Consider the following 22032-nt stretch of genomic DNA (forward strand, 5'->3'; position numbering starts at 1 on the left):
ACTTTGAGCCCTCCAAAGTGAGAAGTTTGACTTTTATGTTTAAATAAAAAAAATGGTCATTAAAATTCAATACAAAGTATCATCATGTGAGAAAAGCTGCTCAAAAAACGAGACAACCGACAGCGGAAGTTGCAAGTCATCACCCCCCACCAAACCAACAGAAAAAGGGAAAAGTTAAAGGGTATAGTACAGATCAGATCATAATGAAGCACTAACCTTATAAATTAAAATAGAGTATTAATCCAGAACTAGAAGTAGTAAGTGTTACAATCTGCAGAATTAATATATACAAATTACAAAGTACAGTTCAACACACAGCCAGCATAATTAGAGGGTTCACATTTCATTTTAAAGAACCAGCATAAAATGATATAAACTAAGTTCATCTATGCTTGAAGGGAATGAATGCCCTGCACAAAAACAAAATACCAATTAAATAAGAGATCCTGGTATACAAAATATTACATATTCTGCACTTTAACAAGTCAATGTAATTAAAATTTAAAAGCAAAAGAAACAAAGTTCAGGGAATCTACTTTTTTGCATAGAAATCAAAAACCAGACAAATGAGAATTCACTAATTTCTTTATGAGCAATAATGAAGTTGAAGATGGCTTGAGATCACAGCATTGCCTGCCAAACACATTAAAAGAAACACAACTCAAGCTAAATGATTCTTTTGGAAAAGGTATATTGGAGGTTACAAGATACTTTTCTAGAACCTGAGATTGACAATGTACATTCAGATAACATCCATGTTATATGCCCGCAATGTAGCAAACTAAAGCTATTCACATCCTCTAGTTTTCTCTTCTATCAAAAATCTCGAGATTAGGGAGAAAGATGACAGTGGAGGGGAGACGTATAAAGGGAAAAAAGAGGATATATAAAGTTGGAAAGTTTTGTGGTGGACACAGATTACAATGTGAGATGTAGATTGTTGCTTCCTTCGACTTTTTATATGAAGAAGAATCTACATCTTACCCTACCTGGTCCAACTTCCACTCCGAATTTGTACTTCAATCTTTAAAAATGAAATTTCCAGAAGGTTGATATTGGCCCGAGAAACCACCATAACAAAGTACAAGGCTGCTTTTGCGGTAATGAAGAGGAACATGATATTTAAATAGCAATGGACTTGAACCCTTGACATACGAATTTTGATCTTGGGAATGTAAGACAGTAGCATGGAAACAAAACTTCACGAATCTGACTATCAAATCATTAAATCTTTGGGATAATTCTTCAATTGTTTTTTTTCCTTTTTCTAACTACTTCTAAATTTATTGTCATCATCAAGAATTCGAATTTCAACTTTCTATTTGATCTCTCTATGAAGCTTTACCTCTTTTTTTCTTTTGCTAAGCATCATCTTCTTTCTGTTTGTTTTATGTCTGTAGTTCCTTGATTATTTCAGCTTACTAGCAAGCAAACGCCGTTTGAAATTCACAGGTTACAAGGTCTATTCATAATAATAAATACTACATAGTAAAAACTGGATTCTTCTGGGTTGGATACATTTTTTGGTCTAGTGTGCAACAAATTCAGCTAAAACACCAATACTGTATTTAATATCATTTAATAATACGGGATTTGTCATTGTATGATTGTCCTTAATGGCTTATGTTCTTATTAAACTCCTTCCTTTTCAAATTGCAACGCCAGCACCTTTTCAACCTTAGAACACCCCGTTGTTAAATCCAAAAATAGAAAAAGATCTCATTCATCAATGAGGCTGATTTAACAAAGGCCACCAAGTAACTTTATTCCTTAAACTATTGCCAAAACTAGCCAGCTGGCGATAATTAATATATTTACAAGGTGATCCAGCAGATGTAACACAAAGAAAGTTTCCCTTTCGCAACGTCAGGAAACTAGAATTTTCTCGTATCATTATAAATACTGGGAGCTTTAGCAGAAAAATATACCTTATATAACATCTCAAGTTAGTCAGGGTATAATCAAGAGAACCTCGAACTAGGCACAGTATGAATATGAAGTAAATATACAGAATCCGTTCAAAATTCATGGATATTGAAGATAGAATCCAATCCACTTAAAAGAGAAGACATCAGAAAATTAAAACCAACAGCGTCCTGTTTCTAAAGAATCTAATCCATGCAAAGACTGAAAACATTACCTTCAACCCCACAATCACAAAGCACTTATAAAAATTAGGTAAAATGTCTACTTCACTAGTAACAACAAATCCCAAAATTACTCCTAAGATCTCAATCCTAACAGTGGAATTAGCAGTAAAAGAAGAAGCAGAAAAGCAAACTGAAGAAACCCAAACCTCTTACGAATCAGACCGACGGCCTTCACACACTGGGCTCTCGTTGAAACTCTTAGACGGGTACTTAGCAGTGATCAACCCAACCTCGAAAACCAAATCCTCGCCGGTAGACCTAATAGCAGTAATCGACCACCACTGGAACAAAGCGCGAACACGAATCCCATCAAGATTGTGGATCCGACCCTTTGCAATCTTACCGGTGACAACCCTAGAGAAGGAAGCCACATAGTTGTCTGGTGGAAGTGTGAACTTGCAGGAATCACCGAGGTCCAGAGAGAAGTCACCGGAGGTTTCGTTGATGGTGTAGGTGGAGACGGAGGAGGGGAGAAGGCCGAAGGGAAATCCGTAATCGGCGAGGCGAGCGTGAGCGGCGGAGGGTGGGATTTTTAGGTCTTTGGAGTCAATGGATTGAGTGGAAAGAGAAACAAGGGCTGAGACGAGAAAGAGAAGGAAGATGGATTTCATGGTGAGGTTCTTCTACGTTCTACCTGTGATCGTCCTCTGAATCAAAATCAAATGCTGTTTGGTTTCAGATTTTCGAAATCACTGAGATTTGTTGTTTCTTTCCAGTTCTTGACTAGTTCGTGATGGCTACGCAACTGTTCTCTCTTCCACAAAGGACAGCCTCCTGATGGGGCGATGAAATACTTTGACCTGGTAAACGACGTCGTGGCATTGGGTATTTTATTCAATTGTTTTCGTTCAAGATATTTCTCTTGTTTTGTAAACAAATTGCAATTTATTTATTTATTGTGGAATAGAAGTCAACGAAATTAAGGTCCACATTACATATTCACCACACACGTTTTGGGATTATTTTTCAAGGTTAGTTTTCAGTAATTTTGTTTTCTATTGAGCAATTAATCATGAACTTCTCCGTATTGTTTTCTTTTTTGCTTCTTTGACAATATTTCGCTGTTGATTGCCCTTCACCATTTCTTTTACTTTTTTTTTTCTTTTTATAACTTATATATATCTATATGAAGATAGTTAAATCTAATATAGAACACATACAAATCAAGCATGATATCGTAATATCACGAATGATAAGAATGCAAACTAAATAGTAAAAAAAGAGATGGACATTGTTATGGGTAATATACTCAAACTAAAGGGCAAAAGTGACATTACGAGAAAAGAGGGCAACAATAGCAACTATAGATAAGCAAATGACTGGGTTGAAGCGTTTTTGGGTCGAATGGGCCAGGTTGACCTCACAAGTGCCAAGCTCGAGCACACAAGATCAGGTCTCATGGGCTTGGGTACGACCCATGCGGACCTCCAAAGATAGGAAAACACGATTCGAAGCAAGTTCATTTGACTAGGCCAGCAAGAATGAATCTTCCAAACATACTAAACCTTAGGGGAAAAAGGAGATCCGAGAAGATTTAGGAAGAAACCCTAAGAAGGAAAAGCACACGACCATAACCTATTAAATAAGGGAGAAAGGAGACGAATAAGGTAAGTAATTTCTCTGCCCAAAACTCTATTAACAATGCATCTCCATGCTTCCTAACTTAAGCATTAGAGTGTGTGGTCTACACCACACTAGTGTGCAGTCCTTTATTGGTTTGCAAATGAGCTCTCATTCCAAAAGTACAAATTTACCGTTGTTGACAATTTAGAGGTCAGTCCAACCTACTTAATCAAATTTTAGCATCAATGGATGACGTCGTCTATGGGGAAGAATACTCACTTACTGACCAAGAAAGATCTAGAGTTCCTAAACAAGAATGAGTAGGAGATTTAAGAACATGAATTTAGACGGAGAAGATTCTAATCGAGATTACCACCTCAAGCGAGTATGTTAGGTTGAAGCTCCTCAACCTCGACCTAAAGAAAAATGAGCAAAGGAAAAGTACAACAACCTAGAGACGAAGGTGAATGGAATTGGGCATAATGTTGTTCGATTGCTAAAACTCATTGATTAACAAGGTCAATTAAATAAAAATCCTATGAACGAGCTTGTTCGAGATCCAACAAAAAGAAAGGTGCCAATGTTAGAAACTGTGGGGGAATCACATCTCCACCAGTCGAAGCTGATAGGACGCAAGGTGCAGGGAGTGAAGCAATAGCTGGAGGGAGAGAATAATACCAAAAGCCTCAAGCAAAAGAACCAGAATGAGAAGAGTGAGCGAGAAAGAAGAAGTAGAGCAAGGGAAGCCACAAGAAAAAATAAAGGTTTAAAGTCCATAGTGCACGTATTTTCAAAAAGCAACCGTTGAAGTCGAGGTCAAGGCTGAGCCTCTTATTAAAAGACGATGTCAATTAAGAATCTCCCAAAAAACAGATATTCTTAGCTGGATTGAAAAAAAAATGCAAAAAATTCAAAAACAGAGTTTGAGGCTGAGGCCAAAGAAGTGCCTTAGATTGCAGATCTACAGAAGATGCAAAAAGAAATAGGACATCTACATGGGGGGAAGGGGGATATGCGCAAGTAGACTCTCCATTTATCGATGAAATAATGGAAGATGAGGTCCCTTCAAAGTTCAAGGTTTCATCAATTAAGTAATATGATAGGAATAAGGACCTGATAAACACCTAGATTCATACCGATCTTGGATGGAATTACATGGGGTACGTTATGCTATAAAATATAGGGCATTCTCTTTTACCTTCCTTTTCCCAATTGGGCCAGCCGAAGAGTGATTTAGAAAATTGAAAAGAAAATCCATAGGGTTCTTTAAAGAATTGGTTAGGGAATTTGTTACACAATTTTTAGGGGGGCGAGATCAACGACAGTCGACAACGCATCTCTTGATGATAAAACAGGATTCAAGAGAAACCCTAAAAGAGTACATTGCATGATTTAACAATGAATCCTTGCAGGTAGAAGGATATACTGACTCAATAGCCTTGCTGGCTATAGTAAATAGGTTATGTGACATAAAAAAACTTTGTAATATCCTCGAAAAAGGGAAGCAAAATCATATATAGAATTGGTTACTTGAACACAAAAGTATATGGGTGTAGAGGAGTTACTACATTCAAAAGGAAGTATAAATGAGCCAAGAAGAAGGTCACCATAACCTTAGCCTAGGGATAGAGGGAGTTTAACTGAGAGGACGCAATATGAGGTAAAAAGGTGCAAAGTGGAAGACTAGGATCGACCATGGTTTACTAATGCATTGAGGTTGGAAAAGTGCACGCCAACCATTCTCCCGGTAGAATAGATTGTCATGGAGATAAAAACATATGAACCTTTTGAGAGAGCCAGAGTAGATGAAAATTGGACCACATCGTAGGTACAAACAAAAATACTACTTCTTTCATTGAGATGAAAGGCATATGACCAAGGATTGTATACAATTGAAGGATGAGACCGAATCCATAATCTGTAATAGGTTTTTGAGCGAATTTGTCAAAGACACAGGTGAGAGACGGCAAAGTCGACCCTGTCAACAGAGAAGTCGAGGCCAACTAGAATTAACCCAGATGATGAAGAATGGTGACAACCATTAAGAGAGGTCAGAGTGATCCATAGAGAATCAGCTAGAGGTGATTCAGGCAAGCAACGAAAGTAATGGCCTATGAAGCAAAATAAGAGCCAAGAGGTTTCCAGTACATTATCTACAAGTAAAGGCTTTGAGACAAGTCCTTGAGTTCAATAGAGAAGAAGCACAAGCTCTTCACCAGCCATACAATGTTGCATTGGTTTATTACTTTGATAATAGCTAATGTGAAAATCATCAGGTTTTGGTTGACGGTGGAAGTTTTGCAGATGTACTAACCTTAGAAGCATTCAACAAGATGAGGTTGAATAGAGAACAATTGAGAAGGCATGTGACTCCACTAGTAGGGTTAGGTAGAGAGAAAGTAGGGCCAGAAGGAAGCATCAAACTACCCGTAATGTTTGGGGAAGATCCAAAGTCAGTGGTATGGATGGTAAAATTTTAGTTGTGAATCGGCCATCATCTTACACCATGATATTGGAAAGGCCAATGTTGCATGAGCTAGAAGCAGTTCCATAAACCTATGTTGGGTTTGCTTTCTTGTGATTATGAACTGAAAAGCCCAAATGATGAATTGTAGGCCCTGTTTGCTGATCCAACTCGTGAATCCAAGTTATTTTGCTCCAATTAAATTGGTTTGGCCCTGTTTGCTGATCCAACTCGTGAATCCAAGTTATTTTGCTCCAATTAAATTGGTTTAGGAAAACTTAGACCTTCTTTGTCCACGATCTTCCAGCTGATGTGCTCCACATGGAAAACCCCACTGACGTTTGCCTGATGGAAGTGAATGACTATCTTTATTCTGATGGGATTTCAGAACAATTAATTTCTTTCTCTCTCTCGTTCTCTCTATCGTTTTCCTGAAATTTTCTAACCCTAATCTTTCTTTCTGTTTGTTTCGAGCGATTGCTTGTGTAAACGAAGATGATGAAGAACATGCAATCTTGTAGAAGAAAAGAGAAGGAAGAGATCTACACGATGATATATGTGGTTCGGCAAATGATACCTACATCCATGGGAAGGAGAGAAAATTTTATTCAAGAGCTAATTCACACCTTTTTTCTTTTTACAAATTTCAAGCTTTCTTGAAGCTTTTGTATATTGTTGCTACGAATTTGTAAATGATGAGTATTTATACAATTTTTTTGATACAAGTAGTTACAATAAAAAACTGTAAAAGATAAAGAAATGTGAACAGCTGTTGAATATATGGTTGAATGTTTGAGCTTATTTACTTTAAATCTCCACCTTAAGCTCAACATGCAAGCTCTTCTCCTTCTAGATTTGACATGTCTTCACCCTTTTACAGGAAGTTGGAAGTCGATCTGACCAAGACAGTTTGCTAGCTTGAGCTTCGGACAGGTTTGGTAAGCATGTCAACAGCATTCTCGCTGGTATGAACTTTTAGCACTTCGACTTCACCTTTTTTTATTCCGTCTCTTACAAAGAGATATTTAATATCTATGTGTTTGGTCCTTGAATGGTATTGAGGGTTTTTGGATAGATGAATGGCTCTTTGGATATCACAGTAGATCTTTACTACTGTTTGATTAATACCAAAGTTCTTTATGAACCCCTTTAACCACAATGCTTCTTTTATTGCTTCTGATAAAGCCATGTACTCTGCTTCTGTGGTTGATAATGCTGTGATTGACTGCAAATTTGCTTTCCAACACAATAAATTTGGACCATATAAAAATAGATAACCTGTTAATGATCTTCTTTTATCTTGGTCACCTGTAAAATCTGAATCAACATATCCATATAGCTCTAAATCCATTTCTTTTGTACTTTGATATGTTAATTTTGACTGTTTAGACCAAATTAGTTATCTTAAAATCCATTTTATTGCTTCCTAGTGCCTTTTTCTAGGGTTAGACATGTATCTACTGACAAGACTAGTGCTGTATGATAGGTCTGGTCTAGTAGATATCATTAGATACATTAGACTCCCTACTACTTAATTGTATGAAATTAATTGTATTTGAGTCAAATGTTCTATGTTTGTTTCCTTTGATGAGTTTTTTGAGGAAAGTTTAAAATGACTAGCAATAGGTATAGTGGCAGGTTTTGCATTAGACATATTAAATCTGTTAATAACTTTTTCACAATAGCTTAATTGACTAATGATTAGAATAAAGGAAGCCATATCTCTTTTAATTTCAATCCCAAAGATCTTTTTAGACTGACCCAAATCCTCCATGTTAAACTCTCTCTTTAGGAGATTTTTGACATGAATTAAATCCTCCTTAGATTTTCCTGCTAGTAGCATATCACCAACATAGAGTAGTAGATAGACTTTGTCCTTATAGGTAGTTGAATTAATATAAGAACAAATATCACAAGAACTTCTTTGAAATCCAATACTCTCTATGTAATCATTAAATCTTATGTACTAGCATCTAAGAGATTGTTTAAGACCATATATAGACTTGTTTAAGAGGCAGTATAGGTCTTCCTTCCTTCTTTCTTCAAACCCTTTAGGTTGAACCATATAGATAACCTCTTCTAGATTTCCATGAAGGAAAGCTATTTTAACATCTAGCTGATCTAGTTCAAGGTTGTACTGAGCAACTAGTGATAAAAGAAGTCTAATAGAGGTTTGTTTTACTACTGGTGAAAAAATTTCAGAATAGTCTATGCCTTCCCTTTGGGTAAACCCCTTAGCCACTAGCCTTGCCTTGTACCTAGGCTTTTCTTCTTTAGTAGAACCCTCCTTTAGTTTATATATCCACTTAGAGGCTATAGGTTTGCATCCTTTAGGAAGAGAGGCTAGGATCTAAGTATTATTGACAGTGAGTGATTCCATTTCTTCACACATAGCTTGAATCTAAGACCTAGCATTAGGACAATTTATTGCCTCTTCAAAAGTAGTTGGCTCTTGGTCATTAGGAGCTATTGTGGCATTTAGGACTAAGTTCATGTAATTAGTTTCAGTATACCTAGCTAGAGGAACTATCACTCTTCTTTGTCTATCCCTAGACAAAGAATACTGACTTAAATCAGGTACAACTTTAGTATTCTCAGTATGCTCATTTGAGTTTTCCTCTTCTTCTTCTTCAGTTTCATTAGGAGGGCTATGACTAGTGGAAGAATCTTTAGGTGTCTTCACCTCAATCCTAGTAGTACTAGGGCTTTTAGAAACTTCATAAGTTGTCTTTTCTTTTTGTATAAACATCTCTTTTTTTCTAAAAGTGACATCCCTGCTTATGAAAAACCTTTTCTCAATAGGATTCCATATCTTAAAGCCTTTAACACTTTCAAGAACCCAACAAACATACACTTTACTGCCCTAGACTTTAGTTTCCCCTGATTTTGGTGAATATAGCCAACACATCTAAATACCCTTAGATTTTCTAGGTTAGGTGGATGTGTTGTCCATTTTTCCTCAAGAGTTAGAAAGTTTAGGGAGGAATGAGGACACCTATTTAAGGTATACACGGTGTAGCTTGCAGTCTCAACCCAATACTTTTCACTAAGGATTGCATCTAAGAGAAGACATCTAACCCTTTCCATGACTGTTCTATTTAGTCTTTCAGCAACTCCATTATGTTGAGGAGTAAATCTAACAGTCCTATGCCTAATTATTCCTGTTTCTTTACAGAACTTGTTAAACTCTTTACTACAAAATTCCAGTCCATTGTCAATTCTTAGGTATTTAATTTCTTTAGAAGTTTGCTTCTCTATCACGAGTTTTCATTCCTTAAACCTATCAAACACTTGGTCTTTAGTTTTAAGGAAGTAGACCCAACTTTTTCTAGAGAGGTCATCAGTAAAAGAAAGTAAATACTTTGAACCACTTAAGCTAGGTGTAGGAGCTAGACCCCATAGGTCAGAGTGAATATAATCTAGGATAGCTTTTGTGGTGCGTTGTGCTTTAGTGAAACTTTACCTTGTGGCTTTTCCTAAAACACACTGTTCACAAAAGATTAGATTTTCTAAGAGACCTTTAGGTAAAATCCCTTGTTTAGATAGGGCTTCTAGGCCTTTAGCACTAATGTGAGACAATCTCTTGTGCCAAACATCAGCCTATGTGATCTCATTTGTGGTGGTAACATATGCCCCTGTCATCATTTCAACTCCTTTGACCACAAATAAGTCATTTATCTTTTCCTCAACTAGTATCATCTTAGAATCTTTTAGCACTTCAAGGGTTCCTCCTTTACCCCTGTACTCACACCCAATTGTATCAAGCATACCTAAGGAGATTAGATTTCTCTTAAGAAGTGGAACATATCTCACATTCCTAAGAAGTTTAATAGTTCCATCCTCAAGTTTCATAGAAACAGAGCCAATACCTTCTATCCTACAACCTTGGTTATTTCCCATATAAACCATTTCTCCTTCAATTTCTTTAAAGGTGTTGAACCATGGTCTCATTGAGGTCATGTGGTAGGTGCATCTAGAATCTAGGACCCAATCATGTTTTCCTAGAAGATTTACATGGTTGGATTTGTCTAAAGTTGAGGCTAAAGCATCTGAGTAGATAAAAGAACCTTCTACAACAGATGCTTCAGGTTATTTGTCTTTGGAGTCCTTCTCTTTCTTTTGGTTCTTTCTCTTTAGGATAAAATAGTCTTTGATTAAATGTCCTTTCTTTTTGCAATACTTACATTTTATTTTCTGTTTAGACTTATTATCTTCTGAATTATGTGGTTTTCTGTCATTTAAATGATTTTGTTTAAAGTTTCCTTTAGCAAATAACCTTTCACCACTAGGATGATCCTTTTTATCAATCTGTAACTCTAACTCTTTAGTTCTTAGGGCTGAAATTATAGTCTCAGTACTTATACTATCCCTTCCATATTTTAGAGCATTTTTAATTTTCTTTTAGGGTTCAGGCAAAGAGTTAAGAAGCACATAGGCCTCATTCTCATCACCAAGTTTTTCTCCTAAGGTTTTGAATTCAGCAACAATTTTCTTGAACTCATCTAAATTATCAGTTAAGGATTTTGATGAATCCATTTTAAATGTAAATAATTTCTCCCTAAGGTACATTTTACTAGGAAGATCTTTAGTAGCATATAATTCTTCCAGTTTAGTCCATATCCTATATGCAGTTTTTTTATCTAAAACTTGTCTTAGAACACTATCACTAAGGTTTAGGACCAACGTACCATAAGTTGCCAACTCCCAGTCTTCTTTTTCTTGAGTTGTCATTATGGCAGGGAGAGTTGATGGGTCAAGGAGGGCTCTGTGAGCTTTCTGTTGGCCGAGAGTTGCCTTGATTTTGGCCTTCCACAGGCCAAAATCTCCTTTGCCATCAAACTTCTCTACTTCGAATCTTGCTATTGACATCTTGGAGTGAAAAACTTGAATCTTGAATCTTCAAGAACTGCAATCTTGTAAGTCTTATGCTCTGATACCACTTTATTGGGCCTGTTTTCTTGTGATGTAAAGCCTAAATGATGAATTGTAGGCCCTGTTTGTTGATCCAAATCGTGAACCCAAGTTATTTTACCGCAATTAAATTGGTTTGTAGAAAACTTGGACCTCCTTTGTCCACGATCTTCCAGCTGATGTGCTCCACGTGGAAAATCCCACTGACTTTTGCCTGATGGAAATGAATGACTATTTTTATTCTGATGGGATTTCAGAACAATTAATTTCTTCCTCTCTTTCGTTCTCTCTATCGTTTTGCAGAACTATTCTAACCCTAATCTTTCTTTCTATTTATTTCAAGCGATTGCTTGTGTAAACGAAGACGATGAAGAATATGCAATCTTGTAAAAGAAAAGAGAAGGAAGAGATCTACACGATGATATACATGGTTCGACAAATGATGCCTACATCCACGGGAAGGAGAGAAGATTTTATTCAAGAGCTAAGTCACACCTTTTTCTTTTTACATATTTCAAGGTTTCTTGAAGCTTTTGTATATTGTTGCTACAAATTTGTAATGATGAGTATTTATACAATTTTTCTGATACAAGTAGTTACAATAACAAACTGTAAAAGATAAAGAAATGTGAACAGCTGTTGAATATATGGTTGAATGTTTGAGCTTATTTACTTCAAATCTCCACCTTAAGCTCAACATGCAAGCTCTTCTCCTTCTAGATTTTACATGTCTTCACCCTTTTACAGGAAGTTGGAAGTCGATCTGACCAAGACAGTTTGCTAGCTTGAGCTTCGGACAGGTTTGGTAAGCATGTCAACAGCATTCTCGTTGGTATGAACTTTTAGCAATTCGACTTCACCTTTTTTTTATTCCGTCTCTTACAAAGAGATATTTAATATCTATGTGTTTGGTCCTTGAATGGTATTGAGGGTTTTTGGATAGATGAATGGCACTTAGATACTGTGATGACCACTCTTAGATCCTAAGACAACTCACTCTAGAATTAGCTTGATCAAGACTAATCCAATGAATTGATTTAAATATCAAATCTAAAGCAAGATTTGAAAAAAAAAAGACAACACCAAAGGGTTGAATAAGCACAAGTTTTTTACTAGGGATAATATGAGTTTTGAAGAACATTACAAGCCATTTTATAGGCCAAATGGTCATGGATAGACCAAGAAACTCAAAAGCCATTCAAATACAAGTAATTGCAAATTGTAGAAAATAACACCTAGAAACTTGAAACTTAATTGTATACTTAAATTATAAGTCAAAATGAAAAATTAGGAATGTAGCAAGTTTTCAAATTGCCTTAAATATCTCCTCTAGAAGGTGGCAAAGTAGATGCGCACATTTAACAATATTTGACATCACATTTTTCCATGCGGTGCACACTTGACAACATTTTCTTCACAAAATCTGCACACTTTTTTTTTTTTACCACCGTGTCATCTTACAAACCTTTTCCCGTACCATCTTCACGTCTCTTCTTGACTCATTGAACTAACATTATATAAAACTTTGGTCCCAAAATTATTTGTCGGTTCTTGTGAATTTGCTAGTTTTTGAAGATATAGTGTGAATGCCTATTGAATCTTCTTTGCCTTGCTTCTTGTAATTGATCCTTTAGGTACATGCAATGGTTCAATGGTTGAATTCACATCACCAAGGTTGGCCTAGATAAAAGGCAGGCCGAAACCAACCTTAAAAGAAGAGAGATGAAGGCATGCTAGCAATGATGGAAAAGGCATTGGCAAAGTAAAGACGAAGTTGAAAGATAAAGAAACTTCATTGATTAAAAAGTAAAACCATAGAAAGAGCAACAAACAATAGAGAAAATATAAAGGAGAGAAGTGCAACAACGATGTTAAAAGAAGGCAGCAAAAACATAATGGTGGAGGAAATTTTCAATCATCTTGGTTTATGGCATCTTTAGTGTCAGCCTCGACATTGTCATCTTGAGGATGGAAGGGATAAGGATTCCTGCGTAGAGTTTCAAAATATTGAGTTGGATAGTCAAAGTTCATAATAGAGTGGTAAAATATGCTTCTTTCTTTGCTAAATGCCCCACCATTCTCCATTACAAAGTTCTACATTCTGGTGCAAGCTTCAGTTTCTGGGATTTTTGTTCCAAGTACCAAGTATCAGAGAGAAGAGCCTCAACTTTGTCAAGTTTAGCTTGGATAGCTGATGTGTTAACTCGGGATGATTGGAGCTCAGTTTGGATATCATATAGAAGCCGATTAAGACTAGCAATGTTGGCCTGGGCTTTGTTTAGCTTTTTAGAGGAACTCGAAATTCCATTAATTAATTAATTTATATGGTTAGTGATACTCATTTTGAAGTAGCAATCCGAGAAACAGATTAAAAAAAAAGAAGATGAAAAAGTTTACATGAAGTTCAAAACATGAGAGGCCAACCTTACTCAAATAAGAGTCGAGGCCGACCATTCTAAAGGGATAATAATGAAAAAAAATATAATAACATACGTAAAAAAGGTCATTCAAAGTTTTTGTGATAGCTGCAGCGGGGTCATCATATCTAGTAGGTGGAGAAAGGCGCCTCAATCTGACACCTTGCCAAAGGGTGAAGGTTTGGGCAAGGAGTTCAGCTTCACCCCCATTCTAGAATATCTACAAGAAAGTGAAATATTATATTCTCATTGAAGGATTCATCTTGAGGAAGAGGGATCTCATTGTAAAGCCGAATAGATAGCCGATGGGTCATCTGAGGGACAGGATGAGGAAGAAGTTGAGTTATATGTTGCTCGGGTTGTTCATCATCAATTAGGTCTATTATCCTGCCTTGAAGCCTCCTAGATGATTCTCCTCTCTTGCCCTTGATGAGCAAGAGAAAGGGTGTTGTAATCTTCTCTCTGCCAATCAAATAAAATTTATATTACTGAACTAACTACTTGTACTACTGAGTAGTACAAGTGGCAAGTCCGAATCAATCCACAGAGAAGCGTGAAAATTAGTTCCTCAAAGCTCATTTTCAGTTAAAGTGGTAAATAGGGGGATGAGGCTTTGGTGTGGTTTGAGATTAGTGCATAAAAGTAAAGACATGAAAGTAAAAGGATAAAAGTATAATCTAATAGCTTAGAGGAATGAAATTACCCAATGTAAACTTGATCCTAGGATAACACTAAATCATCTTAAACACATAGTCAACTTAAGTGGAAAAGCCAACATTAAGCGTCCTTAATTATCAATTAAGATTTGCATCCTAATTAATATATGTGTCAATTAACTAACAATGAAAATCATTCATTAATCAACCAAACACATTCATTAAGTTCTAGGACTAAACCATGACATGATTACCTAACAAAAAAGCCGATTAATTAATTGATTGTTCTCTATCCCTAAGTCACTCAAAATAACTATATGATTTTAATAGAAAAGCCATGAAATCAATATACACCCATGAGATGACTTTAGTTAGTTGGTAACTAACACATAACAATTACAGATTACATGTTAAGTTTTAAGCGATTAGTATACATAAACGACTGATTTGTTAGGCCTAATCATTCACACATATTAAGAATTAAACCAAGAGATAGGGTGCTCAAGGAATAAAAATGTATACATTCAAGCACAAAATCCTATCAAAATTACAAAGGGTTCTTCCAAAATCCTCTAAATAAAAAAAACCATAAATCTTACCTTCTCGTGGCGATGGAGAAGCTAAAATATGGCCTCATCTCAATTGATTACATGTGAAAATGAAGAAAATACATGCGCGAGAGAGAAAGGGATGAAAAATCGACTAAGGGTGATTGGGGTTTGATAAAAATGACCTAAAATCGAAGAGGATTTAAATAATCATTGCGGCAGCGGCGCGATGCTAGGCCCTAATTGGCCCTATATGAGTAGTGTCATGTCGCAACGTCGGGCGATGCTATGGTGCCTTCACCTGTGCGTGCCTATATGTCTCTTCTCCATCAAAGTCTGGAGCACTACAACGCTATGTCAAATGCAGCTACTGCCTTTCAGCGCCTTTCATGTGACGCCAATCCTCCAAGGGCATTTTCATCTTTTTCGCTCCTTTGAAGTTTCGTTGCTCTAATTAGCTTCTAATTACTCCAAATTAACCCTAAATGGGCCGTAACACTCTTAAATGCATAATTACTCGAGATTCTACAAACATAGACATTAAAACACATTAAACATCGTATACATTCAAGCACAAAATCCTATCAAAATTATAAAGGGTTCTTCCAAAATCCTCTAAATAAAAAAAACCATAAATCTTACCTTCTCGTGGCGATGGAAAAGCTAAAATATGGCCTCATCTCAATTGATTACATGTGAAAATGAAGAAAATACATGTGCGAGAGAGAAAGGGATGAAAAATCGGTTAGGGGTGATTGGGGTTTGATAAAAATGACCTAAAATCGAAGAGAATTTAAATAATCATTGCGGCAGCGGCGCGATGCTAGGCCCTAATTGGCCCTATATGAGTAGTGTCATGTCGCAACGTCGGGTGATGCTGTGGTGCCTTCACCTGTGCGTGCCTATATGTCTCTTTTCCATCAAAGTCTGGAGCACTACAACGCTATGTCAAATGCAGCTACTACCTTTCAGCGCCTTTCATGTGACACCAATCCTCCAAGGGCATTTTCATCTTTTTTGCTCCTTTGAAGTTTCGTTGCTCTAATTAGCTTCTAATTACTCCAAATTAACCCTAAATGGGCCGTAACTCTCTTAAATGAATAATTACTCGAGATTCTACAAACATAGACATTAAAACACATTAAACATCGTAAATGAGCTAGATTAGAGGCACTAAGATAACACATTTCGGGTGCTACCAAATACCCCAACTTAAACTTTACTTGTCCTTGAACAAGTAAAAATAAAAATGAGTCATCTGATGGAAAAGATTGACTCTAATCTCAAAGCAAAATATAACAACACAATTCATGACGAGAGAATCACTTGAATGCACACAATCATTAGCACATTTAAAGTAATTCTTAATCCCTTACGTGTGTGTGCTTAGCCATCCTACCTAGGTCTTTACAAACTCGGGAAGGTTTTATTCAACTGTTAACTCTAAAAAAGAGCCAAGTTTATAGCTTTAACTTTCCTATATTTGGGTAATTCTTGTGTCTTATTTGTCTTATTTTGTATGAGAATTGACTCCATGGAGCAAGTACGTTTCAAGGATGAAGAATCAAGCAAAAAGGAAGGAACAACCAGAATTCAAATGCATCAAATCGAGCTGAGATGACAAAGGACGATTCTGCCTTATTTCAGCATTGCAACGGTCTTCATAAGCCTATGTTCGACGCTCATTCGATGCTGGGAGGTAGTAGCATCGGGTGCAGGGCAGCGTTGCAAGTGTCACAACGTTTCAGAGTTAAATCATCGCCACTGTTGCAACGCAGTTTGACACCAACGCTTAAGGACAAAATACTCAGCATTGCAATGATCTTCTAGAGCGTTGCGATGCTACGAAGATTGATGGAAGATAAATGCGTGTGCGTAACCCAGTGTCAGGGGGAGCGCTGTGATGCCTCCTTAATGCTCATCAATTTGCATCGCAGTGTTGCAACGCTATTTCTAAGATTTGCAACGTTGCGAGAAGCCTATAAATAGGACGTTCGACTCCAACATTCGACATACCTAAATACAATTCAAAATAGAGTAAAATTTAAGAGTTAGTCCGGTTTTGGGAGCCATTGAAGTCGAATTGCTGAGCAATTATCACCATAGTCAGCCTTGATTCTCTTTCGATCATTGTAATTTCGATATGCCTTTTAGAGGCTAGGTAATTTTCTTGGGATAGTTTGTATGTCTTGATTCTTGAAAGTTTACTAGTTAAACCCCTCAGAAGGCTCAACCCCAACTTGAAAGATGTAGTTCTCAAGGAAATTATCAAGCTCAATGAAGTCAGAATTATTTACCCAGTTCCAAATAGCAAATGGGTAAGTCTTATTCTTGTAGTTTTGAATAAGACCGACATGAAAATTATAGAGAATGATAAGGGTGAGATTGTGCGCATACAAAACGGGTGGAGAATGTGCATCGATTTCTGAAAGCTCAACGAGGTAACCAAGAAGGACCACTTTCCTATACCTTTTTTGGATCAGATGGTGGAATGGCTCGCCGGAAAACTATTCTTTTGTTTCTTGATGGGTTTTCTGGATTCTACCAAATCCCCATCGCACAAGGAGATGAGGAAAAGACCACGTTCACCTGGATTTATGAGACCTATGCCTTTAAGAGGATGCCATTTGGGCTTTGTAACACCCCAGGTATGTTCCAAAGGTGTATGATGAGTATATTTTCCGATTTTATAGAAAAATGCATAGAGATGTTTATGGAAGATTTTACGGTTTACGGAGAGTTTTTCGAGGACTGTTTGCATAATCTTAGCTTAGTATTAAAACATTGCATTGAGGCTAACCTGGTATTGAATTATGAAAAATTTAATTTTATGGCTTTTCATGGGATTGTTTTAGGGCATCTAGTTTCTGCAATGGGGATTGAGGTAGACAAAGCTAAGATAGATGTTTTTGCTAACCTCTCCCATCCTACATGTGTTAGGGAGATTCGTTCTTTTCTTGGTAGCACAGGTTTCTACAGGCATTTCATAAAGGATTTTTTGAAGTTGGCACTATCGCTATCAACATTACTGCAGAAGAATGTTCCATTTAATTTTGACAAGGAGTGTCAAGAGGCCTTTGACACTTTGAAAAAAAAGCTGACCACCACCTTAATTTTGTAACCTTCAAGATGGGACGTACCGTTTGAGATCATGTGCGGTGCTAGTAATCTAGTAGTGGGAGTGGTCCTAGGACAACGGGTCGACAAGAAGAGTCACGTCATATACTTTGCGTCAAGGACCCTAAATCCTACCCAAATTAACTACATTATGATTGAGAAAGAATTTATGGCTATCGTTTTTGCTTTAGATAAATTCCGTTCTTACGTTCTTGGCTTTCCTATTACTATCTTTACTGATCACTCTATTCTCAGGTACTTAATGACCAAGAAGGAGTCGAAGCCCCAACTTGTGCGATGGATGCTTCTCTTCAGGAATTCAATTTGACTATCAAGGACAGGAAAGGAGCAGAAAACTTAGTAGCTGACCATTTGAGCAGAATAGTATAAGAAGAAGACCCTGTGCCCTTACGAGAGGATTTTTTAGACGAGTTCCTAGATAGTCAAACCCACTACATGATATGTTGACATGGTGAATTTCCTGGTTATTGATAAGTTCCCTTATGACATGCCTAGCTCTAGGAAGGCCAAATTAAAGAGTAATTCAAAGTATTTTGTTTGGGATCCACCGTACCTTTGGAAGATTTGTTCTGATCAAATCATTAGGAGGTGTGTCTCAGATGAGAAATTTCAGTCTATGCTTGCATTTTGTAATGAGATGGCTGTGGGTATTTTAGTCATAGGAGAACTACTAGGAAAGTTTTAGATAGTGAGTTGATTTGGAATTCCCTATTTGCTGACTGTTTTGCATTCTGTAAATCCTGTGAGAGATGTTAGAGATTGGGATCTTTGTCTAGAAGGAATGAGATGCCACTAAATTCTATCTTTATGTGTGGAATTTTTTTGTTTGGGGCATAGATTTCATGGGCCCCTTTCCTTCTTCATATGGTTTCTTGTATATTCTTTTGGCAGTTGAATATGTTTCAAAGTGGGTTGAGGCTATCCTCACTTGGACTAAGAACGCTGTTGTGGTTTCAAGTTTCTTAAGAGCGAACATATTTTCTAGGTTCAACATACCTCGAGCTATAATTAGTGATCAGGGTACTCACTTCTGAAATCGAAACATCGAGGTGCTCATGAGGAAGTATGGAGTTCACCATCGAGTTGCCACACTGTACCATCCTTAAACAAACGGACAAGCTAAAATATCGAATCAACAGGTCAAAAGTATCCTGGAAAAGACTGTCAATCCAACCAGAAAAGATTGAAGCACACGCCTTGACGATGCTCTTTAGGCCTACAGAACTGCATTTAGAACTCCTATTGGAACAACACTCTTTAAGCTCGTCTATGGTAAGGCATGTCATCTACCGATCGAAATTGAGCATAGAGCATATTGGGCTATCAAGCAATGTAATATGAACCTAGCCCAAGCCAGTGAGGAAAGACTGCTGGAACTACAGGAACTATAGGAATTAGAGGAGCTGCGCTTAGAAGCCTATGAGAACTCAAGACTGTACAAAGAAAAGTCAAAATTAATACATGATAAGGGTCTTTTGAGGAAGGAATTTCGAGTTGCAGAAAGTGTTCCTCTACAATTCACATCTATCACTCATGCTCGGTAAACTGAAATCTAAATGGCTTGGTCCCTTTGAGGTTATTAACTTGTTTCCTTATGGTGCAGTGGAGATTAGGAGTCTGGAGACGGGGAAGGAATTCAAAGTGAATGGGCACCACCTTAAAATTTTCAATGAAGGAGAAGCCAACTCCGCTTGCTCAAGCTACATATTGACTCTACCCTATATCACTAGAGCTCGCATCACTAGACGTCGAGCAAAAGACGTTAAATGTTGCGCTACCTGAAGGCAACCAGGAGTTTAAATTAATTTTCTTTCTTTTCTTTTTCTTCTTTTCTTTTGTTTCTTTCATTTTCTTTTTTATTAAAGAGTGGCTGACTACATTTACTTTTCTTCTTAGGAGAATCACAATTTTGGCTCTTGGAGGAATGCTTTCAAATGATCATGTTTGTGCCCAAAAATACAGGGTAGTTTTTTTGTTCCCTCTCTTGCCCCTTTTTCTTTTTGTTCTTAGCATGAATTAAAGCCTAAATATACTTGAGAAAAATGCGTAGCTCTTAAGTTGGGGGTGGGCGAAGCATGCTCATGATTTGAAGTTTTGATTGGTAATCTGAATTGTTGTCTTGATTCTGTCATGATGAATGCTTTAATATCTGTTTGTTTTGTTTGCTATTTCCTTTCAATGACAATTTGATGATGCACTCAACGGGCTGCTTGTTCTTAATAAAAGAGTAATTTTCATGATTTTGAGTTTTTTATAATTTTTTTTTCATGAGATCCATGTAAAATGAACCTAGGTTGAAATTTTTTCTATTTGGAATCCCTTAAAGTCTTAGAAACGGATTATCCATATTGGATTTTGATAGGCCCTCTATTGGCTTGGGAGCAACTTTTAGTGCTTGAGAGTAAAACTAGATAGTGAGAAAATAACGGCCTAGCGTGTGAAAAAAAAAAATAAAGAGAATCATACTAGATGCTTTTCTCTTATGAAAAAAAAGCCATAAAAATGAGGCATAACCGGTGTGCCTAGAAAAAAATTGTGTGTGTGTGTGCATCGATAGAGGTGAAAAGAGCTACCTTCGCTGTGTCTAGTTAGGGCCCGCGAGAAAAGAGTGATAGGTTTCTGGTGGTCTGGTGTGAAAGCTAGCCCTTTAGGTAAAACCAATGCCCTCTATGTTTTGTGTGTGTGAGTTTTGGGCACTCTTGGATAGTGTTGCTCTTTGATATGTAATAATAGTATGTCTCGAGCTGATGACTAAGCTAGAATAGAGGGAAGATGAAATGGGAGTAGGATAAAAAAATTTCTGATGCTTTTCAATTTTCGAAAAAGTATTGTGTCTTAGTGTCTCATTTATATATGGCTTTGATTGAAAAATGACCTTTTATAACAAGTCTAAATTGAGTGATTGTTTGATATTGATATGTGATTTATTGTGCGATCCTAAAGACTGTTGATATTAAGAAAGGATTCGATGAATGGAGTGAACGGTTTCTTGTTAATTTCAATGACTAAGTGTTATAATCTTGCTCGGGGATGATCATTAAGTTGGGGGTGTTTGTTAGCTCTCAAAAAGAGCTAAGTTTATGACCTTAGCTTTCCTATATTTGGATAATTCTTGTGTTTTATTTGTCTTATTTTGTAGAAGAATTGACCCCATGGAGTAAGTACGTTACAAGGATGAAGAATCAAGCAAAAAGGAAGGAAAAACCGAGATCTAGTTGAGATGACAAAGGACGATTCTACCTTTTTTCAGCATTGCAACGCTCTTCATAAGCCTAAGTCCAATGCTCATTCAATGCTGAGAGGCAATAACATTGGGTGTAGGGCAGCGTTGCAATGCTACCTTGAGCGTCACAATGCTCTAGAGTTAAATCATCACCACCATTACAACGTCGTCTGATGCTTGACTCCAACGCTTAGAGACAGAATACTCAGCGTTGCAACACTCTTCTAGAGCATTACGATGCTACGAAGATTGACGGAAGATCAATGCTGCGTGCGCACAACCCAGCATCGGGGCGGAGCACTGTGACACTTCCTTGACGCTCACCAATTTGCACAACGGCATTGCAACGCTATTTACAAGCGTTATGACATTGCGAGAAGCCTATAAATAAGAGGTTCGGCTTCAACATTCGACACACCTCAACACAATTCAGAATAAAGTAAAATTTAAGAGTTAGTCTAGTTTTGGGAGCCATTGAAGTCGAATTGTTGAGCAATTGTCGCCATAGTCAACCTCAATTCTCTTTTGATCATTGTAATTCCGATATGTCTTTTAGAGGCTAAGTAATTTTCTTGGGATAGTTTGTATGTCTTGATTCTTGAAGGTTTACTAGTTAAATTTAATCAATTGTTGTGAACCCTTTAGGTGGATTTGTTTTAATTTCAATAGAGTTTCGATGAACTTTTCTGACAAATTAATATATTAAAATTCTTGTATGCAAAATCATTCTTGCCTATGCATTATTGATTGATTAAGTTGCACGTATTAGGATCGCATGTTTAGGGTCTAGACTTTTTCTGGCCAAACTCATGTATGCCCTAGTATAATCTTTTCCAATAAATCATGGTATAAGATATAGCCTTTCCGGCTTATAGTATGTCTTAACAATTGAACCCTTTCTTAATGTTTTTCAGTTTTAACTTGTATGTCGCTAAGAAGAAAAAGTTTTAAACTGAATTAGT

General features: G+C 36.9%; 1 protein-coding gene and 1 long non-coding RNA gene across 4 annotated transcripts; one reads left to right on the top strand and one right to left on the bottom strand.

Moving 5' to 3' along the window:
- Positions 1 to 200: 200 nt before the first annotated feature.
- LOC120071008 lies at positions 201 to 2915 on the bottom strand. Its single transcript, XM_039022990.1, has 2 exons — positions 2297 to 2915; positions 201 to 410 (listed from the first exon to the last, which is right to left on the bottom strand). The coding sequence occupies exon 1, from the start codon at positions 2759 to 2761 to the stop codon at positions 2300 to 2302; it is 462 nt and encodes a 153-aa protein (XP_038878918.1). The 5' UTR covers positions 2762 to 2915; the 3' UTR covers positions 201 to 410; positions 2297 to 2299.
- On the top strand, positions 2866 to 21714 carry LOC120071009. 3 transcript variants are annotated; one of them, XR_005480107.1, is made up of 5 exons: positions 2866 to 2953; positions 7058 to 7142; positions 11432 to 11920; positions 18082 to 19810; positions 20987 to 21714. It is a non-coding gene; the product is annotated as an uncharacterized LOC120071009 (long non-coding RNA). The 3 variants fall into 3 exon arrangements; XR_005480109.1 differs by having other exon boundaries at positions 11432 to 11893; XR_005480108.1 differs by lacking the exons at positions 18082 to 19810; positions 20987 to 21714 and adding an exon at positions 12723 to 18075.
- The last annotated feature ends 318 nt before the right edge of the window (positions 21715 to 22032 follow it).

The sequence above is a fragment of the Benincasa hispida genome, chromosome 2 (genome assembly GCF_009727055.1).
Source record: "Benincasa hispida cultivar B227 chromosome 2, ASM972705v1, whole genome shotgun sequence".
Classification (NCBI taxonomy): Eukaryota; Viridiplantae; Streptophyta; class Magnoliopsida; order Cucurbitales; family Cucurbitaceae; genus Benincasa; species Benincasa hispida.